General features: G+C 42.7%; 2 protein-coding genes across 4 annotated transcripts in view; one reads left to right on the top strand and one right to left on the bottom strand.

The window, feature by feature from the left end:
- dzank1 (double zinc ribbon and ankyrin repeat domains 1) overlaps nucleotides 1-13,893 on the top strand; it is a 23,072-nt gene extending 9,179 nt beyond the window's left edge. The window contains exons 12-21 of one of the 3 annotated variants that reach the window (XM_067585802.1): nucleotides 443-565; nucleotides 693-927; nucleotides 1,798-1,901; nucleotides 2,119-2,202; nucleotides 2,296-2,401; nucleotides 3,792-3,850; nucleotides 3,994-4,071; nucleotides 4,156-4,283; nucleotides 12,916-12,990; nucleotides 13,108-13,893. In XM_067585802.1, the coding sequence (XP_067441903.1) occupies nucleotides 443-565; nucleotides 693-927; nucleotides 1,798-1,901; nucleotides 2,119-2,202; nucleotides 2,296-2,401; nucleotides 3,792-3,850; nucleotides 3,994-4,071; nucleotides 4,156-4,283; nucleotides 12,916-12,990; nucleotides 13,108-13,270 (1,155 nt within the window). In that variant the 3' untranslated portion in view covers nucleotides 13,271-13,893. Of the gene's footprint in view, nucleotides 1-442; nucleotides 617-692; nucleotides 928-1,797; nucleotides 1,902-2,118; nucleotides 2,203-2,295; nucleotides 2,402-3,791; nucleotides 3,851-3,993; nucleotides 4,072-4,155; nucleotides 4,284-12,915; nucleotides 12,991-13,107 lie in introns of all 3 variants that reach the window. The other 2 variants (XM_067585801.1, XM_067585803.1) reach the window with 2 other exon arrangements.
- LOC137180435 (tripartite motif-containing protein 16-like) lies at nucleotides 7,226-10,233 on the bottom strand. Its single transcript, XM_067585804.1, has one exon. The coding sequence runs from the start codon at nucleotides 9,899-9,901 to the stop codon at nucleotides 8,222-8,224; it is 1,680 nt and encodes a 559-aa protein (XP_067441905.1). The 5' UTR covers nucleotides 9,902-10,233; the 3' UTR covers nucleotides 7,226-8,221.
- Nucleotides 13,894-15,792: the final 1,899 nt, after the last annotated feature.

Raw genomic sequence — 15,792 nt, 5'->3', positions numbered from 1 at the left:
TGAGCAGTGTTAGCTTGTCTGGTGGTGTCCAACACAATCATCCTTTGATAAATGTTGACATTACCAGAATCTGTCAAACATGAAAGATCAACTCCAAAGCTGTCTGATTTACATGTTCGTTAAACTACTGTTACTGCTTTTACAGCGAAAACTACTGCTACAGCTTAAACTACTGTTACTGCTGAAACTACTGCTAGCTACAGCTAAAATTACTGCTACAGCTAATAATACTGTTAAAATTGTCTGATTTACAAGTAATCCTCTCCTTAGCTAATTTTTACATTTTGATTTCTGCAAATAATTATAAACAAGATAAAAACATGCAGTTGTTGGAGGGTTTTTTTTTTCTCTTTTGATGGCGCTAAGCTAACAGCTTCTCCCTGCTTCCTGTCTTTGTGCAAAGCTAATGTGTGACATGTAGTGATGTGATGTGTGTTGTTAGCCCGGCCATGCAGCCAGCTGTGTCATGTGTTGGCGGTGTGGAGCGAGCGGACACCCGTATGCCTTCTACTGCGCTGCCTGTGGCGTCTTCCTGGAGGCACCGGCCCCGACCACATCCTCTCAAGTACACTGCAGCAACACTACCCAGCCCACAGGGGGCGCCACCACCAACCAGGTACACTTTACCGCCGACAGCACGTCACACACAACATATATCAGGTTAACCAGCTGAGTCCTCTCTGTGTGAGCAGGCTTCAACCTCGATTTCCCATGATGCCACCTGGAAGGCCATGCCCTCATCTGGCGCCGTGCCCGCTGTGCCGTTAGCCCCGCCCACTGCAGAGCAGTACACACAGACTGTAGGACTCTATTACCCATCAGCCACCAAGCTCCACAGGAAGGAGCAGCAGAGGGCGCTACAACTCAGCAGGCAGCAGGTGTCCAGAGACCGCCAACCACTGCTGACCGCCATTAGCCCAGGCCGAGGTAAAGTACAACTGTTACTACTACTGATACTACTACCCTGGCCGAGGTAAAGTACTACTGATACTACTACTGATACTACTACTGATACTACTACTGATACTACTACCATGGCCGAGGTAAAGTACTACTGATACTACTACTGATACTACTACTGATACTACTACTGATACTACTACCCTGGCCGAGGTAAAGTACTACTGATACTACTACCCTGGCCGAGGTAAAGTACTACTGATACTACTACTGATACTACTACCCTGGCCGAGGTAAAGTACTACTGATACTACTACCCTGGCCGAGGTAAAGTACTACTGACACTTCTACTGATACTACTACCCTGGCTAAGGTAAAGTACTACTGATACTACTACCCTGGCTAAGGTAAAGTACTACTGATACTACTACCCTGGCTGAGGTGAAGTACTACTGATACTACTACCCTGGCCGAGGTAAAGTACTACTGACACTTCTACTGATACTACTACCCTGGCTAAGGTAAAGTACTACTGATACTACTACCCTGGCTAAGGTAAAGTACTACTGATACTACTACCCTGGCTAAGGTAAAGTACTACTGATACTACTACCCTGGCTGAGGTGAAGTACTACTGATACTACTACCCTGGCCGAGGTAAAGTACTACTCATACTACTACTGATACTAGTACCCTGGCTGAGGTAAAGTACTACTGATGCTACTACTGATACTACTACCCTGGCTGAGGTGAAGTACTACTGATACTACTACCCTGGCTGAGGTGAAGTACTACTGATACTACTACTGATACTACTACCCTGGCTGAGGTGAAGTACTACAGCAGCAGTGAGTATCAGCAGGTATATCAGCAGTCTTCTCTCGTGTTGTTCTTCAGGTTACTGGAGGAAGCAGCTGGATCATGTGTGTGCTCACCTGAGGAGCTACGCCCAGAACAACGCCCCCTTCAGGGCTCTGCTGGGAGAGCCTCGCCTGGGCCGGGTACAACACACCTCAACACACCTGTACCTCACCTTCACCCGTACCTCATTTCACCTGTACCTCACCTCACCTGCTCCTCACCTTCACCTCACCAGTTCAGACTCAGTTTTAAACAACTTTGTGCTGTCAGGCATCAGATTCACCTGAACAGGTGTCGACAGCGCTGCAGTTCCCTTCCAGGGTGTCACATGACATGTTGTGTTCCTGCTTTCCTCAGATGGTTTCTGCTGTGATTCAGGAAGATCGCTACGAAGTCAGTCTGACTGTCAGCTTCGTGTCGGCTGGACGGGAAGAAAAACAGGTCTGATTAATGGAACCTGAGCTGTGACTCTATGAGGCAGAAAAATGAAGTGAAGTGTGGAGTCGTGACTGACTGACATCTGTTTGGTCTCAGGTGGATCCTGAACAGGTCGGACCAGCAGGTGACGGCGTTTTACCTGCTGGTCGGTCTGAGACTCTGAGCAGCGTCACAGAGCGATCTGCCAACAGCAGCAGCCTCAGTAAGAACTCACATTACAAACCTCTACATGAACAACATTCATTAATTATTGAAATCTGCATGAGTGAAAAAATGAATTTGAGCGAGAATCAACCTGAGAATCTAAGTGTGCAGACAGATTTATAAGAAGAAGTTTAGAACGGTGAGTAAAAGTGAAGTCATACATGAGAAGTTCAAACTAAAACATTTTAAAGTTTCAAGTTTCAAGTTTTAAAGTTTAAAGCTTCAGTTCACAGCAGAGCAGGAAATTTATACTTCTCTTTGCAACGGAAATATGTTTTTGGGGCATTGTGCATAATTTCCAGGGCAGTTTTTTTCAGATGATGGGAAATACTTTAGTTCTATGTTGCATGATAGACCAATACTCAGTGACTCTTATTTATGTTTTATGTGATTTTATCTTATTTTATTACTTTTATCCTATTGTGTCCTTCATCGTTTTATTGTGTTCTGTTGTGCTATTTATTGTGGTTTGGTTTTTTTTATCTTGCTTTGCAGCACATTGGAAACCTTGTGTTTGTTAAAATCGTGCTATATAAATAAAGTGGATTGGATTGGATTATTTAAAAAAGTAAAGGGAGGAGCTGAATTTATAATGAAGAACATTTAATGGGTAAAAATACTCACACTGAGTTATGATCCCATTTTTACCCATTTAATGCAGATTTTATTTTCAGATGTAGAAACAATAAACACAACGTTACGTAACAACGTCAGTTCAACATGTCAGCAACGTTGTTGATTGCCTGCATGTTATGTGGTTTAGAATAACGTGCGCTCTGACAGCTTTGGTAGCTGTTTTAGGCTCAGTCCACCTTTCTACCTACTTTCATTTAGGTTAGAAAGGGGGGGGGCTTCATTAATCAGTTGGGTCTGGGTCAGTCGGGTCAGTGGGGTCAGGTCTCAGTTTAAGGCCTGTGCAGAACAATGTTCGTTAATTAGACAACAAGTCAACACAGTTAACTGAAAGTAAAGTAAAAGTGGATGATGCTACACAGCTAACACAATGGCTTCCTCCATTTTGACCTCTCTGGCTCTCTGTCCCCTCAAAGGTCATCTGTGTTTGCCGTTGGTCAACAGAATTATTGTTTAAATGTTCACTAAAGCTGAACTCAAAGTGCAAACTTCAAATTTACTGATCACGGAGATTCCAGTGAAATGATTGATTGATTTATTTCTCAGTTAGACTGTAAATGTTGGTGTGACCTGATGTTTATATGACTGTAAACATTCAACACGAGGGAACCTGCTGGGAGGTCAGTGGACAGCTATGAGTCATCGTCCTCGTTAGATCAAACATCTGTTAAAACTCATGTAAACTTATCAAATGAAATATAAAACATGATCCATCAGTCAGTGCTCCCCTGTGGTTTTATTTGTGTGTCTGACAGGAAATGATCTGACAGCTCTGATGAAACCCCTCAAACTGAACCCAGCGCCCAAACCTCCGGTAAGAAACTTTTATCTGCTGCTCAGATTTATTTCTGTTAGTCTTCTGGGATTTAAAAGGGAGACTGAATGGAAAAGAAGACAAACTAAGGTTCTTCCTGTCCATTTATGAATCTTGTGTGTGATTGGTTGTCCTGGCTGCAGGTGAAGGACAGTCAGCTGCTGAGGGAGCTGGGTCCAGGTCGAGGTCAGATCAGCGTTGTCCAGCTGCTCCTGGATCAGGTACAAGCCTCTCCGGCCAATCAGCAGCTCCCCTGGCTCACCTGATGTTAACTCTGACTGGTCTGTTTGTTTGTTAACCAACAGGGGGCGGATCCCTCCTGCTGCGGGAGCGACGGCCGACACGCGCTGGCGGTTGCCGTGGTGAATGGTCACCATGATGTCCTTCCTGTTCTGGTGCAGCAAGGCGCCGACATCAACCAGCAGTCCGGACAGTAAGAAGACAATTCATGATTAATTAATAAGTTAATAACTTACTAATAACTCGATATCTTAACTGTTGTTTGGGTCTGTTAGATGTCAAACTTCGAGTAAAATATCCATTTTAAAAACAGAGTTGGTTTCATGGACTGAAACATTTTTAAAATATGAATCAAAATTAAACATCAACACAAAGACGTGTTTAGATGCAAATTCATCCTGTGAGGCGCAATTGAAAGTGAAATTACTCCTCACTCAACTCATAAAGCTGTCTCTGTGGCGCAATCAGTCAGCACATTCGGCTGTTAACCGAAAGGTTGGTGACTCAAGCCCACCCAGGGACGTAGGATCTTGTATTTACATAACCAGCTAACATCATGTGAAGGGTTAGAGAAAGCTGTAGCTAAAATATCACTGTGTGGTGGAATAAATGAGAGTATAATCATCAGTAGCTGTTGTATGAAAATTAATTGCCGCATTCGTCTGTTCACCAAAAGGTTGATGGTTAAAATATGGGGCAGCTGTGGCTCAGGGGGTAGAGCGGGTCATCCACTAATCGGAAGATTGGCGGCTCAATTCCCAGCTCCTCCAGTCCGTATGTCAAAGGGCAAGATTCTGAACCCCAAATTGCTCCTCTTTGGCTGTGCCATCAATGTATGAATGTGTGTGAATGGTTAGTTCCCCCTGATTGGCAGGTTGGGACCTTGCATGGTAGCCCCTGTACCCATTCAGCGTGTGAATGGGTGAATGTGACACATAGTGTAAAAGAGCTTTGAGTGGTTGGAAGACCAGAAAGGTGCTATACAAGTACAGTCCATTTGCCATAAAACCTGAACTTGTCATCAGCTCCACTAATGTTACTTTATTATTTTACAACTTCTTAACAAAATAACATGTTTATGTGATTCTGGACAAACTTTCAGAACAACAGTAAGAGTTGTGAAACATCCGTCTGGGTTGCAGAGTATCATATAAAAGAGCAAGTTAACATCAGTATAAACTGGCAGTGGTTGCTTGTATCTCAAATGTGAAGATACAAGCATCCACTGCTGTTGCGTCTCACCGGCCGACCACAAAGGGAGTCCTCAAGAACCTCAAGAATTTCCCCAGAGTCCTTGGTTGTTCGCACCCAAGTGTGAACTCCACAAGGCGAACAAAACAAGAGGTTCCCTTCTTCTCTGTTTCTTTCCCCTCACGGCTCAGCTAGCAGCAGAGTCATTGCAGCAGGGCTGAAACCCCCCCCCAGGAGCTACTCGTGACTCCTGCAGCCTGAAGCTCTCTGACCTAGTGTGGTCTGCTCCAAGCAGACACGCACAGAACTCCCCTGAACAAGCAGCAATGCAAACCCTAACCCTAACCCTAACCCTAGCAAAAAAGGCAAACTTTGACAACAAAGGCACGATCAGTGGCCTCCACAGTGACCTGCACCCTCTGCACGACTGGAACGCCAACTATCCAGCAAAGCCTGCATCCTTCTGCCTTGAAGCCAAACCCTTCTCAGCCTGGCTCATTCATGGATTCACCAGCTAAGAAGCAGAACACCATAAAGCATCACTTTCTCCATGGACTTGATAACAACTGGGCATAGCCTAGCAAAATACAGCATAGCATAGCATGGCTAAGCATAGACTGTTAACCTCGTCGATGGTTTAATGGTGTCCACTGAGTTTTATTGTTGTGGTGCATTTCCATTGTTAAACTACTGAATAGCTATACTATTAAGCTAAGGTTAGTTTATGCTTCACACATGTTACACCCAGTAACTGGGCCTTGCATACAAACCTCTTCCTAACCTGATACCTTCTGTTCTCTTTCTCAGCAATATTGAATGCATGCCCTGTGCTACACCTACATACACACTCACACTCACACATACATCTGTGTATAGGTACATTTAGCCAGATTACACGTTGTTTGTATTGCTCTTTCATCTTTGTAAATACACACTGTCTGTTTAATGTTGCACAAGAATGAGTTTTGCCAACCTCTGCTCTGCAAAGAACTCCAAAATCCTTCAACTCTAACTAGCTTTTGACATGTATAGGTATAGGTATTGATATAGGTAATTTTGGCTATAGTTATTAAGTTAATTATTAATCAGAGATCCAAATTGATAGTTTAGTAAATTTTAAGACTGAATTTGGCAATCTTTTTCCCTGACTCCAGGGTGGTGCCCCATTATTATTAATTCTTATTAATATTTTTTGTTGATTTTAATAATTAATAATTATCTTTGATGATCATTAATTGTTGATGATAGCCAAACCACGTAACCAAGGCCTAGCAAAATGGTCCCCCGTGTGAGGCAGACCATTGATGGCAATCATTCATCATTGTGCAATGTTTGGAAAATTATTTTTTTCCCAAAACCAAAATTCTGGAATCTAAAACCTTAAGACTATCCAAAAGCCTTTATATTCAACACAACTAGTCTGCCACAGGAGTAGACATCCAGCTGTACTTACAAATAAGTGCATTGTGGTGAAAATAGATTCATTCACCAAATTTAGATAACCCAAATCTTGAGTTATTGATAACTAACATTTTAAGTATTTACAGTGTTCCCCATAGTGTTACATTAAGAGCTTGCTGTTTGTGCTAGCCATTCAAGTTGAACCTGCTCTGTAGGAATTGTAAGAATTTTGGTTCATTATTAGAATACCACATACTCCATGCAATCTAGTCAAGCTGTCAGAATTGGCTGTTAATTTCAGTGCTCCCTTTTTTAATTAAAACACAGTGCACCATCAGCCCTGTGAAACATAAAGAGCTTGTACATGGCTGTTACTGCCATGCATTCCAGCCTGAATAAGAAATAGAGCCTGTGAGATAGAGACGTGCTACCAGCCCTGTGAAACTTAGAAGTTATCCTCTGACTGTTGCTGCAATGCATCTCACTCAGTACATGCTGAAATCTGTCTCCATAGTGTAGGCTACCACATTGTTTGATTAGGGTAGTCTGCTGCCCAAACTACACTACAAGGTGTCTGCCATGCAACACCATAGCCAACCACATTGTTTTGTTGAACTAGACAACTGCTTAATCTGACCCTTTGTTCTAGAGACAACAATGGGAAACCCCTGTCTAGAGCAGTTTATTTCTTACCTAGCACAGAGCCTAGAACAGACATCAAACGGGTGTACTGCCTCAAAAGATCACTCTCACAACTGTCCAAAGGGGGATGACAAAAGGCCACATAGGGACACTAAGTGTAACCGCCATGTCCATCAACTGTGCCAAGACAGGCATTCACACACTAGAAGCTTTAGAAGGCCATACGCAGAGATTCTGGCCCAGAAGCATGACCACCCAATGGACAGACCAGATGATGACCTCAGCATCTCTGACCACAGTTCATAACACAGTCACCATCCATCAGATGGTGACAGCACCTTTGAATGCCTCTCTGGCTCTGGCTACCCAAAGTGTTACAGCCCCGAGCCACAAGTTAAGAAAACTTAAGGCACAAGAGCTCTAGAGCTCGCTCCTCACGATCATAGACAACAAAACAGTCCACCGCTGTACTGACAGTAAGACAGATACCAGTGCATTACTTTTCCTGCAGTTACATAGGCAAACTTGGGTTTGATAGCAACAGTAGCAAACTCAGGAATAATAGCCAAGCATCCTGCTATTAGTTGAGAAAAGCCAAAATTCTGATTCAACCCAGACACCACTGTTCCACTTTGCAAGTACAGTTGGATCAATGTCAGTGAAGGTTAAAGACATTGTCATGAGCAAAAACACAGGAAGAAGTGACATTTAAAGAAACTGAAAACATCAACAGAACAACAAATGAAAAGAAGAAAGTGTTGATAATCCCAGTTTGATTGACAGCTGATCTCTGTGCAGTTCAGAAACACCACAGCAACGAGCTCTCAGAAACAATGGAGACAAAAACATGAAGAATTACAACAGAATCTGACACATGAAGTCTGAAATGACTTCTGTCTATTTGAGTTTACACAACTCAGCTGTGTCTCCATAATAAGGATAATAAAAATAAAGTCCAGCATGGAGAGGCTGAGTGAATGTGGTCTGGACTCTGTGGAGGAGAGTCATGGTTTCAGAGATGTTGTAGAAGGACAGAATACCTGCTCTGTGATCCAGGTACACTCCTACTCTGGAGGAACCAGGACCTGAGACGGGAGTTTTGATTTTGTTGAACCAAAATTTGTAACTGTTAGTTTGATAATATAAAGCCCAAGATTTATCATTAAAACCAAATCCACATTCATTTGAGTCTCCTGCTCTGCTGATATCCTTGTATGCGACTGCTACACCAACTCCTCCCCCTCCCCACTCCACCTCCCAGTAACAACGTCCAGTCAGACTCTCTTTACTCAGGACCTGACAACATCCAGTGAATCTGTCTGGGTGACTAGAATAAAGCTGGTGTTGACTCATTAGTTCTGCTTTTCTGTTCCCATCAGATAAAAACAGCTCTGTGTTTGCTGTGTTTGGATCCAGGGTGATTTCATGTGAATATTTTAAGAACTCAGCTCTGGTCTTGGGTTCTGCTTCTGACAGTAAAACGTCCACTTCAGTCACTGCCAGTGAGATGTTTGTCCATTTCTCCCTCAGGATGTCCTGTAGTTGATCTCTGAGCTCTGACACAGCTGCTGTCACATCCTCAAAGTATCTCAGAGGACGGATATTGATGCTGGATGAGTCTGTAGATGCACTGAGTTGTGACAGTGAGGGGTAGTTGTGTAGAAACTGGTTGTGATCCTCTGTGTGTGAGAGCTGCTTCAGTTCAGCATCTTTCCTCTTCAGCTCAGTGATCTCCTGCTCCAGCTTCTCCTGAAGCTCTTTGACTTGACTCACTTCAGTTTCCTGCTGGGATCTGATCTGCTGCTTCACATCAGAGCTTCTTTTCTGGAGGAGACTGATCAGCTCAGTGAAGATCTTCTCACTGTCCTCCACTGCTTTATCAGCAGAGCGACTGACGGCCTCCACCTCCTGCTGAAGCATCTTCACATCTTTCTCTCTGTCCTGGATTCTCTGCTGGATGTTTTGTCGACTCACCTCGAGCTCTCTCTGCCTCTCAGTCCTTTCTGCTGCAGCTGAGACTGTGTCGTGGCCTTTATGTTCCTCCACAGAGCAGAGATAACAGATACTCTGCTGATCAGTACGGCAGAACATCTTCATCACCTCATCATGACGAGAGCAGATGTTCTCCTGGAGCTTCTCCGAGGGGTCGACCAGCTTGTGTTTCTTTAATGGAGCTACATCATCATGAGGCTGGAGGTGTTTCTCACAGTAAGAGGCCAGACACACCAGACAGGACTTGAGGGCTTTCAGCTTCCTCCCAGTGCAGACATCACAGGCCACATCTTCAGGTCCAGCATAGCAGTGATCAGCTGGAGCAGCATGGAGTGTAATATTCTTCAGCCGCTCCACTAAATCTGCTAACACGGTGCTTTTCACCAGGTCAGGTCTTGGTGTGAAGGTCCGTCTGCACTGAGGACAGCTGTAGATATTGTTCTCATCTTCTCCATCCCAGTGTGTTTTAATACAGCTCATGCAGTAACTGTGTCCACAGGGAATAGTCACCGGATCCTTCAGTGGTTCTAGACAGATCGAACAGCTGATTGTTTCTCGGTCCAGCTGATCCCCTTTCTGCGCCATTTCAGCTCTCAGTGGCAACGACTGTCTGAATTTCACTTCCGGGGAAGTGAAACAGGTTTGAGCTCTGATCTAACAACATGTGTTTCCGCAGTAAATGCAGCCTGCAGCTCTTGTACTGCATCACATGTTGGTTACACGCATCTGCAAACTGTAGATCTGAATGGTAGGGAACAAGGAAACATGAGCACAGAGTGGAGCTTGTTGTGTTTGAAAGAACAGGGAATGGTTTCCAGCTTTGCCACATTCCTGGATGAGAAGTGGAATTAAAACTGTTTCCTCATTTACAGAGAAGTTAAAACCTGCTCACCATTTGAAAACATTTTTGCATTTAGATGTAAAATAAACTTAGCACAAAAAGTAAGGAAATTTGCGTTTGGTAGATTATTTCTTTGTTGTAATGATGCTTCTGGGCAATAAATCTTATACCGAAAGCCTGTTTATTTCCCTTTCAAATGGTGCCACATTTGTAAGGGACATGCATTTGTGGGATGAGCAGCAGAGCTGAGTATGTGGGTTGCACCCATGAAAAATTTGCCAAATCTTCTCTGCCAATGCCAAACAGCTTATTCTACCATTGACTCTTGTTTGGTGTTTGGTGGATTGGATGATTGAAATTTGAAGAAACATGACATATTGGCAATTTAACAATTGATTCATTTAACAAACAGGAGCCTCAGTAGCGTGTGGAAGAACCATACACAGCCACAACAGCCTGGCACCTCCTTCTCATGCTGGTCACCAGCCTGGTCACGCACTGCTGTGGGATGGCATCCCATTCTTCGACCAGCATTTGTCACAAGTCAGCCAACGTGATTGTGTTGAGCTGATCCCACAAGTGTTCAATGAGGTTGAGGTCAGGACTGCTGGCAGGCCGTTCCATCCTCTCCACTCCCAAATTCTGGAGGTAGTCTCTGATAAACCCACTCTGTGGGGGCGAGCGTTGTCATCTTGGAGGATAGAGTTCGGTCCCAGACTGTGGAGATATGGGATTGCCACTGGTTGCAGAATCTCATCTCGATATCTCTCTGCATTGAGATTGCCTCCAATGATGACAAGCCTCGTTTTTCCAGTGAGGGAGATGCCGCCCCACACCATCACACTGCCTCCACCAAAAGATGTTACTCTATCGGTGCAGCGATCAGAATAGCGTTCTCTGCATCTTCTCCACACTTTGACCCAACGATCCAACTGCCGTAGGCAGAATCCGGACTCATCGCTGAGCATAACGTTCCTCCACATGTTCAGGTTCCAGTGCATGTGTTGCCGACACCAGGCAAGCCCTATGAGACCGGAGATTGGCTGCGTGCAGTCTGTTCCGGATTGTCTGGGCAGAGAGCTGTCGGCCATATTGTCCTGCAGACCTTGACTGCAAATCTATAGAAGACAGCCTACAGTACCTAAGTGCTGACAGGGTGAGGAAACGGTCTTCTTGGGGTGTCGTCTTCTTGGGACGCCCACTTCACGGCCTGTCTCTGACATCCCCCGTTATATGGAACTTAGCCTTCACTTTGGAGATGGTACTAGGGTTCACTCCAAATAATGCCGCAACTTGGTTTTGTGGAACACCAGCTTGAAGTTGCCCTATCACAGTAAGTTTAGTTGTTGGCATGTCAGGGTTTGGTGATGCCTCCATATTTCTCTAACTCTTCCTTAAAATCAGATCAATTTCTATGTATTGGTTAAATAAACAGCTGACTGACAACAGGGATTTATTACACTTAAGTGATAAAATAATTTCATGACTGTATCATAATTTTCTCACATATTTAGGGCCTGAGCACTTTCAGTGCCAGGGGACCATTGAAAGTGCAAGGAACCCATTGTTTTTGAAAGGATTATTATTGTTATTATTATTCTTATAGTACACCATTGCATTTTTGAGGGGCTTAGGATGCTCGAAAAGTCACGAAAATTGGCACACACGTCAGAACTGGGGAAAGTTGCTAAGTTCTATAGTGATTGGGCTCGGGGGACCAGTGGGCTCCATTGTGCCCCCAAACGCAGGGTCATTTTGGCACAAAGTTTCTTTGATGTTAATAAAATTTGATGGGTTCAATACTGTCATCATTCTTAACATAATCCGTAATAATCAAATCTTTTTGGACATAGCAAAATGGCTCAATAGCACCCCCTACAAAAGTCAAATTCCCTCCTTTAAATTTAACATAGATGAACAAAATTTGGTAGGCAGATGTAACATTTCTGGACTTTAAAAAAATCCTCATACCATCCATCCATACCATAAGTCCAACTGAAAGTCAACCAATTTGGAATCAACTCTGCATTTTCTTTGCAAAGTGAAGCCATTGACAGATATTGTACTTTAACAAACTCCTCCTAGAGATTTAATCCAAGTGACTCCAAATTTGATAGGTGACATCCAAAGAAGTTTTTTGTTTTTATGGAACACCCTTGGCTTGGCGTGTCAGTCAATTTTGCCCAAAGCATGTTTGGGGCATTAAACAGGAAGTTGTTGTAACTCGGCTTTACATCGTCCAATCTACCCCAAATTTCTCATGCTTGGCGCCACCAGCCTTATGTGACAAACATCATCTGATTTACATGAAATTTACATGGTGCAGTCTACACATGATATACAGCAACATGACGTATAATTATTGGGTGTTCTCTAGTGCCATGTAGTGGACACAGGAAGTCATAGTTTACTCCAATGTCCAATATTCATGAAAATTTAGATCCATGTCAGGTGCCCTCTGGTAAATGTATCGCTGTATCATGTTGCTCTGCAATAACAGAAGTTCAACTGCATGTGCAAAACCTCCTTCCAGCTGCTGCTCCACTGCTTCATTAGAAGCTCCATAAATAACTGTTGTAAATAATGTAATATCTCCTCAGACCATGCCACTCTTGTTTTAATTTAATCTAAATTGAATGTATTGTAATTTTTTTCTTTTTTTTAACTTGACCCAGTGAACTGCAGTGTGCCTGTGCAAATAGCAAGAAAGTCTCTTGAATCTTGAATGTGATGTAATCCTCCTCTTCCTCCTCCTCAGGATGAAGAACACTGCTCTGCATGAGGCTGCAGCTCTGGGCTCTGAAGGCCTGCAGTGTGCGGAGGTCCTGCTCAGGTAACAAACATCACACCTGTACACCTGCTGATGATGAGAAATGACTGACTTACCTGTCAGACATGACATCATCCTCTGTCATAATGACATCACACCCACCAGCTGTTTGTGTTCCAGCTGTAAGGCCGGCCTGAGGCGCAGGAATGCCGCTGGTCAGACGGCGTATGATGTGGCGGTGAGCTCCGGCTGTAACGTCATGGTGTCCATGCTCGCCGCCCGGACAGGATGTGACATACTGGGCAAACTGGGAAAACCAAAACTGAACCTGGATGTTTTCTGACTGAAACAGACTTCACTTTTATTGGAAGCGTGATGACGTCACTACTGACCAAACTGAGCACCTGTACCTGCAAACAGGAGCAAAATATAAAGATGTTTTTGTATGTAAATCTACAATAAACAGGCAGCTGTTAAACAGATTACATATAATAGTTAAATGGTTTGTTTAAAGGAACATTTCATAGATAGTTTTATTTTATTCACTATGATCTGATGTAGGAAAATGAGGAACATCACACTTGTTTTAATAATATAAGTTATAGTAACATTAAATATATTTACTGCTGTTATTGTGGTCTAAATGTAAAACACAAATCCACCATGGTAATACTGTATGTAAATACATGCTAACCCTGCATTAGTCTGCAGAAACAAACAGCTGATTCTATTGATTAGTTAATTAACTTGAGAGGAAATTATCTCATGTTGCAACTTTGGTGAAATGACGTCTGTCCTGCTGTCAGACTGAAGTTGAGAGTCAGATATATTTTTTTTAATTTTTAGACGTGTATTCTGCAAACTTGTGTGTGAAACAGGTGACAGTCTGTACAGTGTTTCTTCAGATCTTGTTCTTGTTCTGTGTAGCTTTGACAAAAATAAACTAATATTTTACAATATGGGTTTGTGTATTAAATCTTTCATGCTAATAAATGTAACATAAAATACATATTTGCACACTATTTTATAATATTTTTAGGTTTTAACTCTGCTGATGTGTTACAGCTCCCCTGCTGGACAACCTGCAGTCTGCTGACTGAATGAATGAGTGAAATAAAAACAACCAGACAACTTTACTTAGATGAACTTTATACAACAGTAGAGGAAAAACTGAAGCAAATGAGACAAAAATTAACAGGTCATGTTGTCAGTCGAGACATTTATAGACAGCAGAACTGAACTCTGATATCGTACTGAACTAGATGTCTTCGAGGATTTTGGTCATTCCAGTCTTTCTTCTGATTTTGAAGAACTACATTACAGCTGAGTGACATTTCTAACTGTTGTTTGTCTTCATTTCTTGGTTGTTCAGTTTGTTTCAGTCAGTACTGTCGGGTTCTTGCAGACAGACGTTCATAACTGAACAGTTGTTGGTTGAATCTCTGGACTGACTGGGACAAGCCGAGCAGAGAGAACGTCTCATCCCTCTGCAGCTACAGTCCAGGTGCCTCTGAGCAAGGTGTTGTGCTGCAGTGGAGCAGCAGAACGGTTAAAACGGCGTCATTGACATCATTGACAGGACGTCGGCAGGTCCTGCAGGTGAACTCAGGTGACGGCATCTCAGCGTCGCAGTCGGAGGAAGAAGGCGTGGCGGCACTCTGTATATATAAATGAGTCAGTTACTTAAAGAAAGTCTGAGAACAGCCCAGATAAACTGTAGATATGTAACAGTTCTTTTCTGTGAACAGTTCATTTGGGATTTGTGTTTTGTTTTCATTTCTTTTCTTTTCCCACATGCTTCTGTATATGTGTTACTGGAAGATGCCACGTGGGATGGGCCAGATGTTTGGGCTGTCACAGAAATGAAAATAAAAATGAATAAAAACTAAAACTAATACTACTATTATTAAAGAGGGTCTATCTCTACCTAGAGCTGCCTGTTGGAGTGTTTCAGGAACCTCTTTACCTGATGAAGGGTTTCAGGATGCGGGAGGTATACGGACTCTTGATGCTCTGGTCCAAACTGCCTTCTGCTCCCATTAGCCGATGCCAGAAGGACACAGTTTGATGCTGGATGCCTCTCCTGCTGGAAAGTTTGGTCTGCGCACACAGAAACACACATTTATGTATGAACAATGTTATAAGTGGGTCCTGTCAAGGTTTCAGCGTCCCCATCAAAATGAGGAGTAGTCATAAAGCTGAAACCAAAGCTGTTAAATATGTACCAAAGACAGTTTGGACAACTGGAACATTCATCTGTTGTTGATCTACATAAACACTGTAGTATATGTTCATTTGGCCGTCAATAGAGGTGAAACTGTATTGACATTATGAGCAACTCTGACCAACTTTAGGCCCGAGGAAGACCTGCATTTGTTCAAACGTTACTAAAAAAATTAAAAACAAGCTGTGATTCCAGTGTGTAAAACTTGTATTACAACGTTTTGTATCAAGTAAACAACTACTGACTTATTCTGGACAGCTGCTCATTTTCTCAGCTGGTCTCAGACCTCTCAGGAGGTTTTATTCAGTTCAGTTTGGGACTCTTCATTCATATCATATTTTTCACCACACTGCAATTTTTCCTTCATTTTATTCAGTTTTGTCTTATTTCTATCAACTATGTTTCTATTTAATTCTTTGAAATTCCTATTTAAATAACTTATAAATGGATTTTGTATTTCTCCACCATGATTAATTCCTGGCAGTGTGGAGGACATTCTGAAACATTTAGTCCTTCATGTTTAATAAAATGTACAAAATATATTATATAATTGCATAATTACATCTAAAAATATACTATGAAAAATCTAAATAATGATACATATTATTTATGTTATTTATATGTTGTTGTATTCCGGGTAT

The sequence above is a fragment of the Thunnus thynnus genome, chromosome 3 (genome assembly GCF_963924715.1).
Source record: "Thunnus thynnus chromosome 3, fThuThy2.1, whole genome shotgun sequence".
Taxonomy (NCBI): Eukaryota; Metazoa; Chordata; class Actinopteri; order Scombriformes; family Scombridae; genus Thunnus; species Thunnus thynnus.
Note: the sequence above shows the minus strand (reverse complement) of the source record. Positions and strands in the feature narration are given on the sequence as shown.